At 33.9% G+C, this 16,835-nt stretch overlaps 1 protein-coding gene across 2 annotated transcripts; it reads left to right on the top strand.

Moving 5' to 3' along the window:
* Nucleotides 1-3,858: 3,858 nt before the first annotated feature.
* On the top strand, nucleotides 3,859-16,484 carry LOC103973704 (probable aldehyde dehydrogenase). 2 transcript variants are annotated; one of them, XM_009388343.3, is made up of 16 exons: nucleotides 3,859-4,138; nucleotides 4,613-4,692; nucleotides 5,374-5,477; nucleotides 5,735-5,802; nucleotides 7,135-7,192; nucleotides 7,336-7,449; nucleotides 7,592-7,675; nucleotides 9,946-10,050; nucleotides 11,299-11,412; nucleotides 11,692-11,823; nucleotides 11,912-12,001; nucleotides 12,501-12,590; nucleotides 13,860-14,069; nucleotides 14,915-15,025; nucleotides 15,845-15,924; nucleotides 16,011-16,484. In XM_009388343.3, exons 1-16 carry the CDS (start codon nucleotides 4,059-4,061, stop codon nucleotides 16,147-16,149), a joined length of 1,659 nt encoding a protein of 552 aa, XP_009386618.2. In that variant the 5' UTR covers nucleotides 3,859-4,058; the 3' UTR covers nucleotides 16,150-16,484. The 2 variants fall into 2 exon arrangements, with proteins under 2 accessions (XP_009386618.2, XP_009386617.2); XM_009388342.3 differs by having other exon boundaries at nucleotides 3,872-4,138; nucleotides 4,610-4,692.
* The last annotated feature ends 351 nt before the right edge of the window (nucleotides 16,485-16,835 follow it).

Raw genomic sequence — 16,835 nt, 5'->3', positions numbered from 1 at the left:
CGTCAATAGTCTAAAAGCACTTAGTAAAAGTTTTTCTAATTTTGAATTTGTTAATAATATATTAAGATCTCTTTCAAAAAGTTGGGATTCTAAAGTAACGGCAATACAAGAAGCAAAGGACCTAAACAACTTTCCATTTGAAGAACTTATTGGGTTCTTGATGACCTATGAAATGACGTGTATAACACATGATGAACTTGAGAACAACCTTCTAAAGAACAAGAAGGACATGATACTTATATTAGGATCAAGAGCCAGCACTAAGAGGCGGGGGGGCGGGGGGGCGGGGGGGCGGGGGGTGAATTAGTGCAGCGGTAAAATAACGTTGGTTTAAAAAAACTTCGTTCGATAAAAATCATTTCCGATGAAAAATCGATTTCGGAAACTTAAGTTTGAAACACGTTCGTAAATGAATAGAAGGCAGTAAGCAATTAATGAGGTTTGCAGTTAAAGTAAATTGCTCAAGACATAAATGCAAACCAGATTTTTATAGTGGTTCGATCGTCGTGACCTACATCCACTCTGTCGATTCCTTTTCCGTCAAGGCCACCGACATCCACTATCGGTCTTCCTTCAATAGGCGAAGACCAACCACCTTTTACAACTCAATTCTCCTTTTATCGGGTTTAGGAGATAACCCTTACACCCCCACTCACTCCTCTCTCAACTATTCTAACACTTAGAACTTTGAGAGGAGCTCACATAAGATTGCAACAACATTTCTATACTTTTTTATTCTCAATACTTATGTGTTTTAACCAGGGATGAGAGGGATATTTATAGGCTTCAAATTAATTCAAATTTGGAGCCTAAAAATATCTCATCCTGGGTTTCCCGAGTATGGGCGGTACAACCGCCCAGTGTCAGTCTGACACTAACACTACCTTGGGCGGTACTACCACACAGTCTGGCGATACCACCGCTTGGGATACAATGCTGGGCGGTACCACCGCCTGGCACCCTACCAAGGGCGATACAATCGCCTAACACAGTCTCGAAGACTATGCCACGTCGGTGAAACTTCTTGGGGTACTATTTGGGCCCAACACAGTCCTTACATGGGCCTAGCTGGCCCCTAATTGGGTTAGCCCAAATCCAAACCCAATTACGTGCTAACTACAATTCCTAAGACATATTCTAAGCTAAACAAGTCCCTATATCTATTCTTTCAGCGAGCTTCCGACGAACTCTTGGCAATGTTCCGGCGGACTCTCGGCAAGCTCCTAGACTCCACGATGATCTTCTTGGTGAGTTTTGATGAGCTTCTCTAGCAAGCTCTGAGACTTCTCGGTTGGTTCCGCCAGAACTTCCGATGAATGTCCGGACTTCCAACAAGCTCTCGAACTCCGAACGAAATCGCGTCCTTGACTCCGAGACTTCATTTTACTTCATGCCTTGCTTTCGTAGTTAATCCTACACATGTAAAACACACTTCGATCTAGATAATTAATACTAAGCATATAATCATATTGTCCGGCATGTCATTAGTCCCTCGATGTTTCGTCCAATTCTTCGGCGCATCGTCCTCTCTTGCGAACTATTGCCCAATCGGTCAATTGACTCTGCAACTTCGATATCCTTAGTGCAATATCAGCTCTTCTTGGCCCGATGCTTGAAGCCTTCTGTCGATACGTCGATCGTTCCTCCAGCTCGATATCCAATCTTCTGACATGTTTTCCCTCGGCATAACATGATTTTTTCTGCTTTAATTATCTCATCTTGATCGAAACATCCTACTGAAAACGCAGATTAAAACATAAATACTTATCAATTTGTTTTATCATAAAAAATTGAGATTCAACAGTTTCTTCTTCACTTGGGAACATTTATTTTTGAAGTGCCCCGGCTTCTTGCATTCATAGCATATTATTTGATACTTTTTGAGTTTACTTTTATTCTTAATGTCTTATTTTATTTTATTTCTTTTAAAATTTTTTTAAACTTTCTTATAAGAAGTGACAAGTCATCATCATCACTTAGTTTTCACCCAAGTGACCTTCTTTGATTATATATATATATATATATATATATATATATATATATATATATGTATATATATATATATATATATATATATGTATATATGTATATATATATATATATGTATATATGTATATGTATATATGTATATATATATATATGTATATACATATAAATACATATATACATGTATATGTATATACATATAAATATATATATACATGTATATGTATATACATATAAATATATATATACATATATACATATACATATATATATATATACATATATATATAAATATATATATAAATACGTATATATATACATACATACATATATATATAAATATATATGAATATATATATATATATATGTATATATATATATTTGTATACATATATATACATATATATGTATACATATATATACATATAAATATGTATATATATGTATATATATATATATATGTATATGTATGTATATGTATGTATATGTATATATATGTATATATACATATACATACATATATATATATATATATATATATGTATATATGTATACATGTATATATGTATACATGTATACACGTGTATACATCTATACATGTGTATACATCTATACATATATATATATATATAAATATATATATATATATGTATGTATATATATATATGTATGTATATATATATATGTATGTATATATATATATATGTATGTATATATATATATGTATGTATATATATATATATATATGTATATATATATATATATATATATATATAGATATATGTATACATCTATACATATAGGGATGGATGGTGAGGGATGGTGGTAGCATAGGCCTGATTAGAGTTAGGGCATAAATTTTTTAAAAGGCAAAATCATCTTTTTATTCATTCAAAAGCTCTCCGTAGAAAATTTTCAAAGCGCCCTACTGAAAAATTCTAAAATTTATATTAAAAATTCATATAATTAGTAGGAAAAAGGCAATGACTGACTGACTACCTCATCACATCTCAATTTCTTTGCACTTCCGAATGGTACAATTGAGTAAGTATTATCTTGAATATTATTCAATAATATCTTTTATTATTCGGTATTACTTGTAAGATGGAAATTAGGTTGACAACAAATATTGGAAAGGTTAATATTTTTAAATATCCAAAATTTAAAAGTAAAAATATATTTTATAATTTTTGATGGAGAGGGTTATGGCTTTAAAAATTGTATGATTTTCCTAAAAAATATTTATATTTTAAGTACTTTTTAATCTGTACCCCCATTTTATTTTTTCAAAAAGTATTCTTAATTAAAAAAAAAATACTTAAACTATCCCTCAAAAATTTTCTCGAATGTTATAGTATTTTGATCTATTATAATGTTTTTAACTTATTATAGTGCCTTTGCCAGCATAATAAAAACACTATAAAACTTATTTAAAAACATTGTAAATGATTTAAATATACTTTTAATCTCAATCAAACAAATTATAGGCCTAAAAATATGATATTATAACAGTTTATAAGTAATGACAATCAAAGAAGCATGATATAATATTATTTATATATTTTTTAAATAACATTTATAGTATTTTTAATATATCAATAAAATATCATAAATATTATTAAAAAATACTATAAAGAAACCAAATGAAAGTACTACATCAGTTAAAAAATAATCAAAAATAAAAAAATTAGGGATATTTTGGATTTTTTGTAAATTAAGAGTATTATTTACTTTTTTGAAAAATACGTAAATATGAATATTTTCTTGAAAAATCGCACTTAGAAATTTATATCATTATTATTTGCTGTATATATACATATTAATCGTTGCATAAGCTTTTGACATTAAAAAATCTTGCCGTTTCGGAGTAAAACACTCTCTAGAAAAGTGCATAACCTGACACGGACATCTCTTCTTGCACGCCCGTCGAAGGATCACCAGCCGCGATAAAAGCCTTCCTTGCTTGTTCGTTGCAACTCTCTCTCTCTCTCTCTCTCTCTCGATCGAGATCGAGATCGAGATCTATCGATTCATCTCTCCGAGAATTCTATAGCGCCTCTCGGTATCCCATCATGCATCGGTTGCCATTCGCAATAGGGGTCACGGCCAGAGCGCAGCGAGCGGGCTCGGGCTTGTTCCTCAATGCTTTGAGGTATCAATTCTCTGTGTCAGTTTGTTTTCTGTTCCTTAGGGTTTAGGTCTCTGATCATGGAATTCGGTCAAGATTTTTGCCTTTATGCAAACTTGGATCGTTTAGAGCAGCCTCCTGGGCTTTATCCCATTGCTATGAGAGCGAATTTGAGCTTGGATAGTTTTCTTGTGGATTGATTTTGGTCAACCTACTGTTCTAGATTAGGTTGTTTATTTTCTTGAAAGAAGTTCTGATTTTGTTTACGGTGCTGCCCAACTAGAAAGTTTGGTCACAGACATCGAATCATCGGTGCTGGATTTTGTTGGAGCATTGACTTATGATGTATGCTTCTCCGTAGGGTTTCTTCATTAGAATGTTCCTGATTCAGTTGTTTGGCGATTTTGTTGTGTATCTAACTTACTCTTTTAATTTGATGGTTATTGATGTTGATTATCAAGTCCTGTCTCTGATTCATTTAATTTTCAACATCAGCAGAACCCTACACTCAACATCTTTTGCTACAGTGACAGTCGATGCTATTTCAAGTTCCCACCCAGCAGAAGTAAAGAACTTGGGTACGTTGCTGTCATCTCGGATGTATTCAAATGCTTACTATATTTGTTTCCAAGAAAGTTGAAATATGATTTTATAGTAATTAAGGAGCAGGTTTTTATAGAAGCACAGACTGGGATGCTTGACAAAGTCTTCTGAGTTTCAACATTTTGAAACGTGCTTTCTCTAAATGTTAAAAAGTGATGATCGAAATTGGATTGGTAAAAGCTTATGTCAAGTTGTTCATCATCATTTTTCGGTTAACAGCTATGGACATTATGAACATGTTTATACACACTTATGGGGGAATAATTCTAGCTCATACTCAGACAATTTTTTTTGTAAAAAGGATACCTCTTTATAAAGACATGCTTCAGTAATATTGAGTACTCTTGCTAGGGGTAAAGCTTTATTCTTAGTTATTACAATAGAAAGTATGTAAAATAATTTATTATGTAAAGTCTAAACATTTCACTTCTCAATGTTCTTAACTGCAGTAATTATTTGCTCCCTGTGAAAAGAACTTTCAGTTTGCTTTGGTTCCATAATAGTTTATTATGGCTTTGTTCTAGTGCTTAGTAGGTTGCAGTTGTAGATGTAGAACAATTCTCTGTTTCTGTGGCATGCACTCAGTTGTTTAAGTCTTTAAATGAAACTCTGTTGCATAGATGGATAACTTGGCATGGTTTGATGATTTTGTTTAGTTCAAGGTGAATGGAAGGTATCTTCTGGTTGGAATTGGCTTCTTGATCCCTTAAATGGCAGTCCTTTCATTAAAGTTGCTGATGTTCAGGAAGCAGAAATTGAGGTATGCAGCATTTATGGCCCTGCAGCACATTTTCTTCCTAGCTATGCAAAGAGAAAAAAACATATGTTGGGTTCGGTTACATGGATCCTTGCCATTTAGCTGTGCTTAGTGCAATATATCCTCATTTGACCTTCATTAGTATATATGGGAATCAGTTTGGAATAATTATTGGGTATTCATCCTACTTCCGGGTATCATACTTCCTGGAACTAATCTCTTGTGGTATCAGATCTAATTGTTTCACTTGCTTTTTGCAGCCATTTGTGCACAGCTTATGCAGGTGCCCCAAGTATGGGCTCCACAATCCATTTAGAGCTCAAGATAGGTTTGTTTTCTTAGTAAATTAATGAAATTTGGAATAAGTTTTATAACTACTGCATAATAACATGGTTATTTCATGCTACTTGAAGTTCAGTACATAGATTCAGTCACATGTTTGTAACAATATTTTTTATCACCTCTACAACCTTGCAAATTCAGAAAAATATTGTAACTTATTCTTTCAAAAGATATTCTCTTCCATCTATCTTAAATTTACTGTTTACCAGTGGAATTTGTTAGTTGTTTTACATTTAAACAAGTTTAGTCTGTTTGTTTCATAGATCATCTTGATCCATAAACCACAGGGTTTGATCTTTTTATGATTTTTAATACTTTGTTTTGCTTGAGGGACTAAAATTTGTCACAGTATCATAAGATTTTTTATGTTTTTTATGTAGCCATCCAGGTTAATTTGACTGAATATGATAAAATTTTGTAAAATCCCATGGTGCCTTTGTCATAGTCTAATATGATAGGCCTACTTGCCTAGTGATTGGGATAAATGAAATTTATACAAAGTTGTTCAAAATTCTTAGGCCTACTTGCCCAGTGATTGGGATAAAATGAAATTTATGCAAAGTTGTCCAAAATTCTTACAGGTAGTAGAACCATCTGATCCTATATAGGAAGACCATTAATCATTTGTATCCAGTACAAAGCTAATTTGGGTATCACAACCTTCTGCACTCAATGGCTTGATGCCTTGGTCAAGGCCCACCATGCATGTTCTAAAATTGACCTATGGGGTTCAAGAAAGCCCCCATCTTGACCCATATTGGTTCAGACTTCAGATCAAGTGGTTCACAAGGTTACCTTATAATGGATGTTGGATTTTGTTAGTATATGAGGTTTGATGGATCTAATACTAATATCTTGGGCAAAAGAATTTTGGGAAATATGGTTTTAAGTTTACTAGCATCTGGCCTTATATACCAACACAATCCACCATCCATTCCTTTTGTGGAACTATTTGTCACAGCCTTCTTGTTTTTGAGTTGTATTCTATAGCTACCCTATATGATGATGTGTACTTGACAAATTTTTAGCCTATCATTAAATGTTTATATGCTCTTCTGCGTTGAATAATCTGAATGTTGTGCTTTGTACTTAAAATACATTTACAAGAATCCTGCTTGCTTTTTGAACTTTTTTTCATTGGAAGTGCTTTACTTAAAAGTTGCATGTCTGCTTCTTTTGAATTATTGAGACAGAAAAAGAAAAAAGATCTATTTGTCTAGTTTCATCTGATTTTCTTGTTCGCTTTAAGCATGGTCACTTCTTTCTTTCCTTTTTTTTCCTTTCTTTACTTGCTGATTTTTGTTCTAATTTCGTGTAGATACTTGCTATATGGTGATGTATCTGCAAAAGCTGCACAGATGCTCGCTCAACCTCAGGTACATTCTTTTTGAATATAAATGATAATTTTTTTCGGTAGTTTTATTTTTTAAATATGTGTGATGGTCAGTGGACATTCAGGATGAAGCTTTGGATAGTTAAGTCATATATTTATATGCTTGATTCTTGTGTATAATATTAGGTTTCAGAATTTTTTGCAAGGCTTATCCAAAGAGTATCACCGAAGAGTTATAACCAAGCTCTTGGTGAAGTCAATGTAACCCAAAAATTTTTGGAGAATTTTTCTGGAGACCAGGTACAAACAGAAGGTTTAGACTTTTTAAAAATCTGCTGTTCTGTTTGGATCATCTGCTCATATTTTTTTTTCCTTTCAAATAGGATGCAGTCTGCAATCATTAACTGCCATCAGTTTTAATCATTTCTTTCTGATATGACAGGTGCGGTTCCTAGCTCGATCATTTGCAGTACCAGGCAACCACCTTGGGCAGCAGAGCCATGGCTATCGATGGCCATATGGTCCTGTAAGGCTTCTCTATTTCTCCTGTTTGAGTTAGCAGGTCTCCTTTGTATGGGACTCATAAGAAGGCTATCCTGTATTGCTTTACAATTTTGGAAAAAAAAGCATTGTTAGTTATAAAGCTCAGACACGTGTTCTTGTGTCCCTCTCAGATATCAATGCTTGTCAGACGCTTCTTAAGTTGGACACTTCAAAGTTCAAAACACATGAGAACTAGTGAATTATCTATATTCCTCTGTCATTACATGATATTAATGCCAGAACCATGCGATCTATATAAGGCTTCTAGACATGTCGATCTTAAACAATGTATATATTTCAGATGTTCAGCTTATTCTGACTCTTAATATTTTAATCTTTTAAATGTAAATTTGTGGTACTTTGTGAGTGATTGTTATTTCTACTTATAAGGTACATATGAGGGTCATAATTATTTTCATATATCAAATGTTAAAAATAAATATAGATCTATAACAATTTGCTACAGCCACATCGATCCTGTCATGTCCATGTCTGTACTTTATAGATGGTCAGTGACAGGAGCATGAGTTGGAATTGTTGGAAATTTTAGGACTTGGGAAAATTATGGACAAGGAGCATAAGAATGGCTTATGCTGTGAGTTCTCATTTTTTGCAAAACTTGTATTGGTGATTTAAGCTACAGTTTTAAGGATCCATTGCAAGAGTACTATTTTCATCTTGCTAATGTTTATCAAATGTTCTATCTTTGGTGTCTTGGTGAGGCCCAAAATTTGAGTCCTGATTGCCCTGACATTGCCTTATATTTGGCATCATAAAGTGAGAGGATATTATGACTGTATCATTTAATTGAACGACACATAACTTCCATTAGAGATTTCATTAAGTGATTTGTTTGGCTGAAAGTCTTCAAGAGCTTATCAACCTGATCAAATCCAGGAACCTTAAAAACAGTAATTCTAATCATCCAAGCATATCTGTTAAGCTAAATAAATCATGTCAAGATTCAACTAAATGTCATTGAAGCCTGTCAATTTTAAGAAATCCCAACAGTAATTTAAAACTCGGTAGTGCCTTATGTTTGATATTCCTCTACTGATTCTCTAATATACATCCACTATGATTTTTGTTCTTCCAAATACAGTTATCTATGCAATATTATTGCCTTCTTCTAAAAGTTTTAAAGTGAGAACTTTATTTTGCATATCCATGTGTTGTTCCTGATTAAGTAATAGGGTATTTGTAGTCCATGGCACTATTGTCAAATCCTGAAAGCCTATTGTTAGCAAACATTCTTGTTTTCTATAAAACCCTGTTTCAGATAGGAAAACTATGTGGCTTATGGAATCAGATTTAGAGCTGCATCTCTAGATGTTGGTCCACATGAACCTCACAATTTTCCATGAATGAATACTTCTTTTAATTAATGACCTACTGTTGCCTGATCTACAAACAACAACAAATGCATCCTTTTAGGACACCTTCATATGAAAATACATACTTCCAGTGGTTTATGAAATTAGGGTGTTGCTTGTGAAGGTATTTGACTATGAAAAACTATGAAAATTCTCTAAATTTTGTCGGTCTATACTGTTATCTGCTATACGACTGCATTATTGTCACAGTTCTTTTTTACCTATGTACATATTAACTTATTTCTGGTTTTAGTCCTCATTTTAGTTCATGTGATTTTCTTCTTGCGAAGAAGTATTTCAAAGGCAAAAAATATATCAGAGGGTGATAATGGTCAATGATAATACATCTGATGCATTGTGACTATCTCTCTGCTTTGGAACTAATTTAATTGAATAACCTAATTCTTTAAATTGTTGAAATTTATACTGGAAACCTCTAGTGCCTTGGAATCTCTGTGGTTTCAATCTTACATGCTACATCCATATTATAAGAAGTATTCATTAAAAGAGATTTCTGTTACTAAAGAAATGAACAATCAAAGTTCTGTTTAGGAGGTTATCTGAGATGTGTAGTACAATAATTATCATTCCCTTCATGCAATAATGTAAATGCATGTGTGTTCATCGAGGAAAAGTATAAGTTAAATGCCTATCCACATGCATTAAGTTATAATACATAGAGATGGTTATCGTTTTACTGGTATGCATGTCGCATGCTTTTTTACTGTAAAGACAAAATACATGCTAGTGCCTGTGTGGTTAAACCTGTATTAACCTTTTTGAATTTTACACTAAATATTGTGATTATTTATTTGTCTGTTTAATTCACATATTGTTACAGAAAAGAAATCTAGAAATTTTTATTTTTGAATTTCAACAGGTTGCTATAATTACGCCTTTCAATTTCCCATTGGAGATTCCCGTATTGCAACTAATGGGTGCACTATACATGGGCAATAAACCAATTATTAAAGTTGATAGCAAGGTAATGTTAATAAAATTTCTTTGTTTGAACAGATGCCTCTTTGAATTTCTCAGCTGCTACAACATCAATATTTCTAGGACTTAGTTGTATTGAAAATCTCAAATACTTGTTTGACCATTATGTACTAACCAGTATTTACCAATTCAATCAATGACTAGTACCAGACTCTATAGATTATTTTTTCTGGTGATAGCGTATGTTACAAATCAGCATATTGCCTAGTATCCTAGTACCATATCAGCCCAACTGATCACCAAAACCAATATCGAATTGAAATTTAAATCCTTGGTTGGAACAATCCAATAATATATGTCAGTGGCTAAGTATTTAGCCTAGTATACTAGTCAAGGTCCATGCACAAAGAAACACACTCAATCCCCATGGCCTAAACCAGTAGTCCATGTTAGACATGTGGGAAGGATAACATGATAGTGGTTGCTCCACTTTATGTTGTGCTTCACAGGTAGCACATTTATTCTGGCTCATTAGTGGACACATTTGCGGTCCTAGGTTTGGCTCTGTTCCAAGTGTCAGAATTCAATGTATCGACTGATGTAGTAACTTATACTTAAACTGATCTTATCCATGTGATTTGCTGAGTTATCAGGATTCAGTCTATCTATATATTCTGTAGATACCAACAATTCAACATCACCTGGTGATGTGGGAGATTGGGTTGTCATATCAACTCAGTAAGTTCTTTCTCGAAAAAAGCTTGCCTATGGTGTCAAGCTCAGCTCACTTTCCTTTTGCTCCAATTTGGGAAATAGATTGCATGTGGATTTAGATAACACACAATTTAGTTGAGGCAGTAAGATCCATAATAATGATCATTCAACTGATGTATGACATATTTCAAATTTTATTTGGAGTATCATTAAACTGAACTATATTTGGCACATTATGCCATGTCTCAGCCAAAGCCATGTTGCTTTATTCTTGGATTCAAATTAAATTTTTTTCTTTTTTTTTTCAACATAATGTCATTGGCTTGACAGGCTGAATGGTTCCATGATTCCATCTTTCTTCTTAATTTTTTTGAATGGTTGGTTTCCTTGTTGGTAAGTTGCAGTCACAGTTTTTAGTGGTAGCTTGGACACATTTGAGATCTGTTACCTCCAGCATCAAGATGTCATTATTGCCTGTTTTATCATGTCTTGCTGATGCTAATGTTTTCCTTTGCTTTTAATTTGACTATTCTGACCATTTGTATTTTGCACAACTGATGGGAAATTTTGGTTGCTACAGGTGAGCATTGTGATGGAGCAAATGCTTCGATTGCTTCATGATTGTGGGTTACCTAGAGAGGATGTTGACTTCATCAACTCGGATGGTAAAACAATGAATAAACTTTTGCGAGAGGTTTGCGTTTTCCTAAAGGAATTTTTATAGTTCATTGTAATGCTAAACACACCTGAACTTTTACTGTTTGTCTGAGTTCCCATTTTGTCAAATTGTTAAATTAGCTTTCAGATATTTGATCTAAATTTTAGTTGAATACTACCAGAAATATAATGAATGGGGAGTCCGCTTGCTGACTGTTAAAACATTTTGAATTTTCTATAATTATATTTACAAGCTTGTTGGTATTTCTCCTGTTCTAATTGGAATGTTTTATATCTTTGTGCTTTGTACAACCAGGCAAAGCCACAAATGACACTTTTTACTGGGAGTTCACGAGTAGCTGAAAGTTTAGCTGTGGACTTGAAAGGCCGCATTAAATTGGAAGATGCAGGTTATGATTGGAAAATCCTTGGTCCAGATGTTCAAGAGGTTTGTTAGTTTATAGCTAAAGCCACCTTTCATATGGATGTCACTTGCATATGTAAAGCCACTTATCGGCTGTTTATCATTCTGGCAGGTTGATTATGTTGCATGGGTATGCGATCAAGATGCTTATGCTTGTAGTGGCCAAAAGTGCTCTGCTCAGTCAATTCTATTCATTCATGAGGTGCCATTTGTCATCTTAACTTTAATGCAAGGATTGCTGTTATGATTGTCATGTAATGGGATATGTTGAAACTTGATACAACTGCTAGAAAGCTATCAATAAAAGCCATGTCAACCTGTTGGAGGTGCCAACATATGACTGCCAATTTCTGGTCTATGATTGCCTGCATAAGGCATACAGGTGAACACAACACAATTTTGTGCCATGCTAAAAAGGCATCAAGATTCTTGTGCCATGTAACTGTAGCATTTTCTTAATGACAAGAAGGTTAATCAAGACATTAACAAATCACTTCATTATATTATTAAATAAAAACTAATATGCAGCTTTAGTAAATTGCAATTTTTCTCTAGTCTATACTTCTTAATTTTGTGAAATTTATGATATACCATAGCTTGCTTGCATAAAAAAATTTAGATTGACATGCTATAGTTTAAATCAAAGACTCTTGTTTTACCTATATCTCACAAGTTGGAAAATTTTCCATTTTCGTTTGCAGAATTGGGCTTCCAGTGAGCTACTGTCTAAAATGCAACTTCTTGCTGGGCGACGAAAGCTGCAGGATTTAACTATTGGCCCTGTTCTTACTGTAAGTGTGCTAGTTTGATATTCATAGCAGATAAATTGTCTTTCAACTTAACATTAATTAGCAAATGCAGCACAACGTTGAATCTGGAATAGACCTTTATCAACAATATTTGAGTTCATTCGTAATAAGTTTCTTCCTTAATTAAACTTTTTGGGATTTGCAGTTCCTTAACATGGTGTATAATTTTTTTTAGCCAGAAAATAAGTCAAGCTATTTTTAATTCACATGCCTTCTAAAATATCAAAATTTTGTTTCTCAATTGGAATTAATTTTGTGTCCTATGGTTTATGATAATTAGTTATTGACTCTACTAGCTCTTTCTCCAATACAAACCTAAAGGAAATAACTCATGCCGTACTTTGTGTTTATATTTGTGTAAGATTTACTATAAATTTTTAGTTTTCTTCACTTGAATGTAGGTTGCTATTCAAGATAAGAGACAAATGGTACTTGCAGTAAGTGGATTAAGATATTCGGTGCAGGCAGGAGCACTCCGCTAAGGGTTAAGGTTATGTGGCATAAAAATATTCTGGATATTTTAGGTAAAGGTGGATTAGAGACGTTGTAGATATAACAATTGAATGTCATCTCAGTGAAAATTAGTGTAAGCAATTTAATACGGAAGCTATCAGAGGTTGCTAGGAGAACAACAGCCAAGAAGCTTGTAAGCAAGGGCGTTAGTAACAACTATGAATCGATATTCATGTGCATTAGCGAGTTAGTTAAGTGAGTCAAGAGTCGTCTGGTTATGCCACTACAGAAGTTGTGTACTCAAGGCTCTCATACCTAGTGAAAGCCATTGCTTGTTCTATAATTGAATAATTGATTATGTTCTAAGATAGCATCTCCTCAATCTGCAATAGAAGAAGCAAAGCAGTCATTTTACTACACATTCTACTATATATATGAGGTGGATAGCTTAACTCTCCTCTTTAGCGCTGTTCCTACATGCAAATATTATCATGATCACCAATACCTATGCTATCTGCAAAAAATCATTGAGGTTTCAGCAAGACAAGTGTCCTAGAGTACAAGAAGATAAGCTTTTGTTCAAGCAAGCTTTGGTCCAAGCAAGACAAGCTTTTTCTTGTTCCAAAACAACATAATTGAATATATTTCAAAACAATTAAATTGAATTTTTTTATATTTGTCGGGTGCATATGATTTTGATATGTATATACACTGAGTCTGTTGGGTCAAAATATCTTCTATCTTTTATTTGCTTTATCATGAGATATTAAATTCTAAGGAATTGTCTTGTTCACACAGGTCACAACAGAAAGCATGCTGGAACATATCCAGAAGTTGCTTAAGATTCCAGGATCTGAACTACTTTTTGGTGGTGAAGAGTTGGAGAATCATTCTATTCCAAAAATTTATGGTGCACTGAAACCAACAGCTGTTTTTGTTCCTTTAGCAGAAATACTTAAACCTGATAACTTCGAGCTTGTTACAAAAGAAATTTTTGGCCCCTTCCAGGTAAATGTTAAAGTTAAAAGAGTGTACCTTTAATTTTACTCCAGGGTAAAATTTCTCAATTGTGATTTAGAATAATGGATATTAAAGCATGGTTGTGCTTCATTGTTTTATTTTTATCATGAACATTATTACTTGTGGTGAAGTTTTCTGTTTCCACCTTATTCCATAACTCAAGCCTTTTAAAGCTTTATATCTGCATTAGGTTTTGCTTTCAGATAAGTTCCTCTCTGACCTGAAATTTTCATGGCTAGACAATGGGCACCATCTTGTCTAGTTACAACGGGCTTAGGAATTTTCTCAGTTTGTTTGTGAAATATTTGACTAGTGGTCTAAAACTGACGATGCATTTGAGGTAAAATGGTCTAGATAATAATGATGGCCATGGTGATGAGTCCACTGTAGTTATTTTTTTCACGCATCTAGAAAAGTTCTCACTACATGACTTTTGTGGGCAAGAACTCTTAGCACACATTGAAAATCCATCTTTTCTTTTTTGGCTTTCAATCAAGAAATTCTACAAAGTCTCATCATTTAATTGCAACTGCTCCCTCACATAAGTCGCTATTCTTATCTCTGAGTTACCACCAATATAGATAAATCAAGGGAGAAAGGGAATGGTTGATGAGTCTAAAGCATGTCCAATTTGGAGCTCATTATTGTTCTTTCACTTGCTGATTGAACAGCTGAAATATGGATTCAGGAAAAAATATGCTTTATATTTTTTCTCCTGTACTTCCATTTTAAATAAGAGAAATTCATTTTGTATCTGTAAATATTTTATTTGGAGTTGTTTTTATTGGAACCACAGCTACAATTAAAACTCACTGATGACTCTTCTCACCCAGATTATCACTTACTACAAGCATGATCAGCTCACTGAGGTGTTGAATGCTTGTGAGAGGATGCATGCACATTTAACAGCTGCTGTGGTCTCAAATGATCCATTGTTCCTGCAGGTAAGATTTGCAACTGTCTGAAACTGTTGTGGGCTATATTTTCTTATATGTTCAAGTACTGATATAAATATCCACAAACCTAGTCACTTTTTATGGAATATGTGTTTGATCAATTTGATTTGGATTTTATTCATGTCTTCTGATTGACTTCTTACCGAGTAAAGCTTTGACAGATTGTAGCATGATTAAAGGAGCTTGTAAATGATGCCATTTTCTTTTGGAGAATAAGTTATACAATCTTAGGGCACAGGATTCAATAAGTATTATTATGATCCACCTAGACTACTAGGTCCCTAAAGGTCTCACATTTTGTTAAGGAAGGCTATAGCTGCAAAGCAAATTTGCTAAGTTGAAGTAAATGTTTTCAACCTTTTAATAATTATGGCTGTTAGTTATCCCAATCCTTAGAAGAAGCCAGATTCTATCACTTCAGCAATGCCTTTGGATTTTCTTTCCCTTTATGTTTCATTGACAGAGCTTCCCTTTAGCACTTGATCTCCTGTCCATCACTGCATTTGCTTGGTATGCTGAACCACATCAGTCCCTGTTCATTTATTTATTTGGAAAATTAAAAGTTTAAAACTGCAACTTATATGGTAGTTCATAACTGTAGTTTTTTATTTTATTTCATTTTTTTTTCCCCACAATGCTATGTTTTGGATGTTGTGTAAGTTGGAACTGTTCATCATCACATAATCAGAAATTTTGATGAGAGATCTAATTGAGTGGACAAAGGTTCTTAATCTTTTTACGTCGTAATACCAAAGTAATGTGTTGTAACTCTTGGTATTTGATGTACCCCCTTTTGCATCCATGCAGGAAGTGCTTGGGAAGTCGGTGAATGGGACGACATATGCTGGAATCAGGGCAAGGACCACTGGAGCTCCACAGAACCACTGGTGATTGGAAATTAGTAGCATCAAATTTACTTCATTTTAGGCTGTGAAACTCACAGTATCATAATGGCAATGGTTTAACACTGTAGGTTTGGCCCAGCTGGCGATCCCAGAGGTGCAGGAATTGGCACCCCAGAAGCAATCAAACTTGTTTGGTCTTGCCACAGAGAGATTATACACGATATCGGGCCCTTGCCACAGAATTGGGAAGTCCCACCACCTTCATAAAGTAGCTGATTGAAAAATTGATCCATAAAAACAGAGTTAGCCGGGGCAGATATAAAACTGAGAAGAATGTACTTTTTATGACTGAAGAGAAAGAAAGGAGTCCTCTCATGATCCATATCAAGCATTCCTCTCATAGGTTTTGTTTATGGACCAGGATTTGCACGAGGGTAATACAACGTGAAGGCAGTGGGTCTGAGATGGTTGGCGTGCTCTCATCTTGCAGTTTATGTTATAACATGTATGCATTGTAGAAACTTACGTTATGACGCTTAGTTCTTGCTAATTATAACTTCTTGAGCTCTTTGGTCATTAATTTGATTGATATAGTTATTTTATGTCTGATACTTCGGCCCATTGCTCTGAGATCAGAACACAAGAAACAGTCTCTTAAACAGATACTAACAACAGGAATTTGTAAAGGCGGAGGGAGAAGCATTGATTGCAGGCAGGCCTACAGGAAGGGCATGCGATTGGCCCAACAATTCGATCATTTAGATTGATTAAATCTCATAAATATGCTATCTTGATCTTACCAGTGATGTATATCGATAGTTGATGACATCATTAACCTAGAGAGTTTCTTCTACACAAGCTGGCCAATCTTGGCCGCAGTAGGGAGAGGAAGGAGGTTGTTTCATGGGATGTTTCTACCAATGATAAACACAGTTCTTCAAATTTTGTTTCGC

Source organism: Musa acuminata, chromosome BXJ3-1 (assembly GCF_036884655.1).
Source record: "Musa acuminata AAA Group cultivar baxijiao chromosome BXJ3-1, Cavendish_Baxijiao_AAA, whole genome shotgun sequence".
NCBI classification, from domain to species: Eukaryota; Viridiplantae; Streptophyta; class Magnoliopsida; order Zingiberales; family Musaceae; genus Musa; species Musa acuminata.
Note: the sequence above shows the minus strand (reverse complement) of the source record. Positions and strands in the feature narration are given on the sequence as shown.

Bases quoted from the DNA above. Each gene is read 5' to 3' on its own strand.
- LOC103973704 (XM_009388342.3), top strand. From the start codon at position 4,059: ATGCATCGGTTGCCATTCGCAATAGGGGTCACGGCCAGAGCGCAGCGA. The intron at 7,193-7,335 runs GTACATTCTTTT...GTATAATATTAG, and splicing joins AGATGCTCGCTCAACCTCAG to GTTTCAGAATTTTTTGCAAG. The intron at 12,002-12,500 runs GTGCCATTTGTC...TTTCGTTTGCAG, and splicing joins CAATTCTATTCATTCATGAG to AATTGGGCTTCCAGTGAGCT.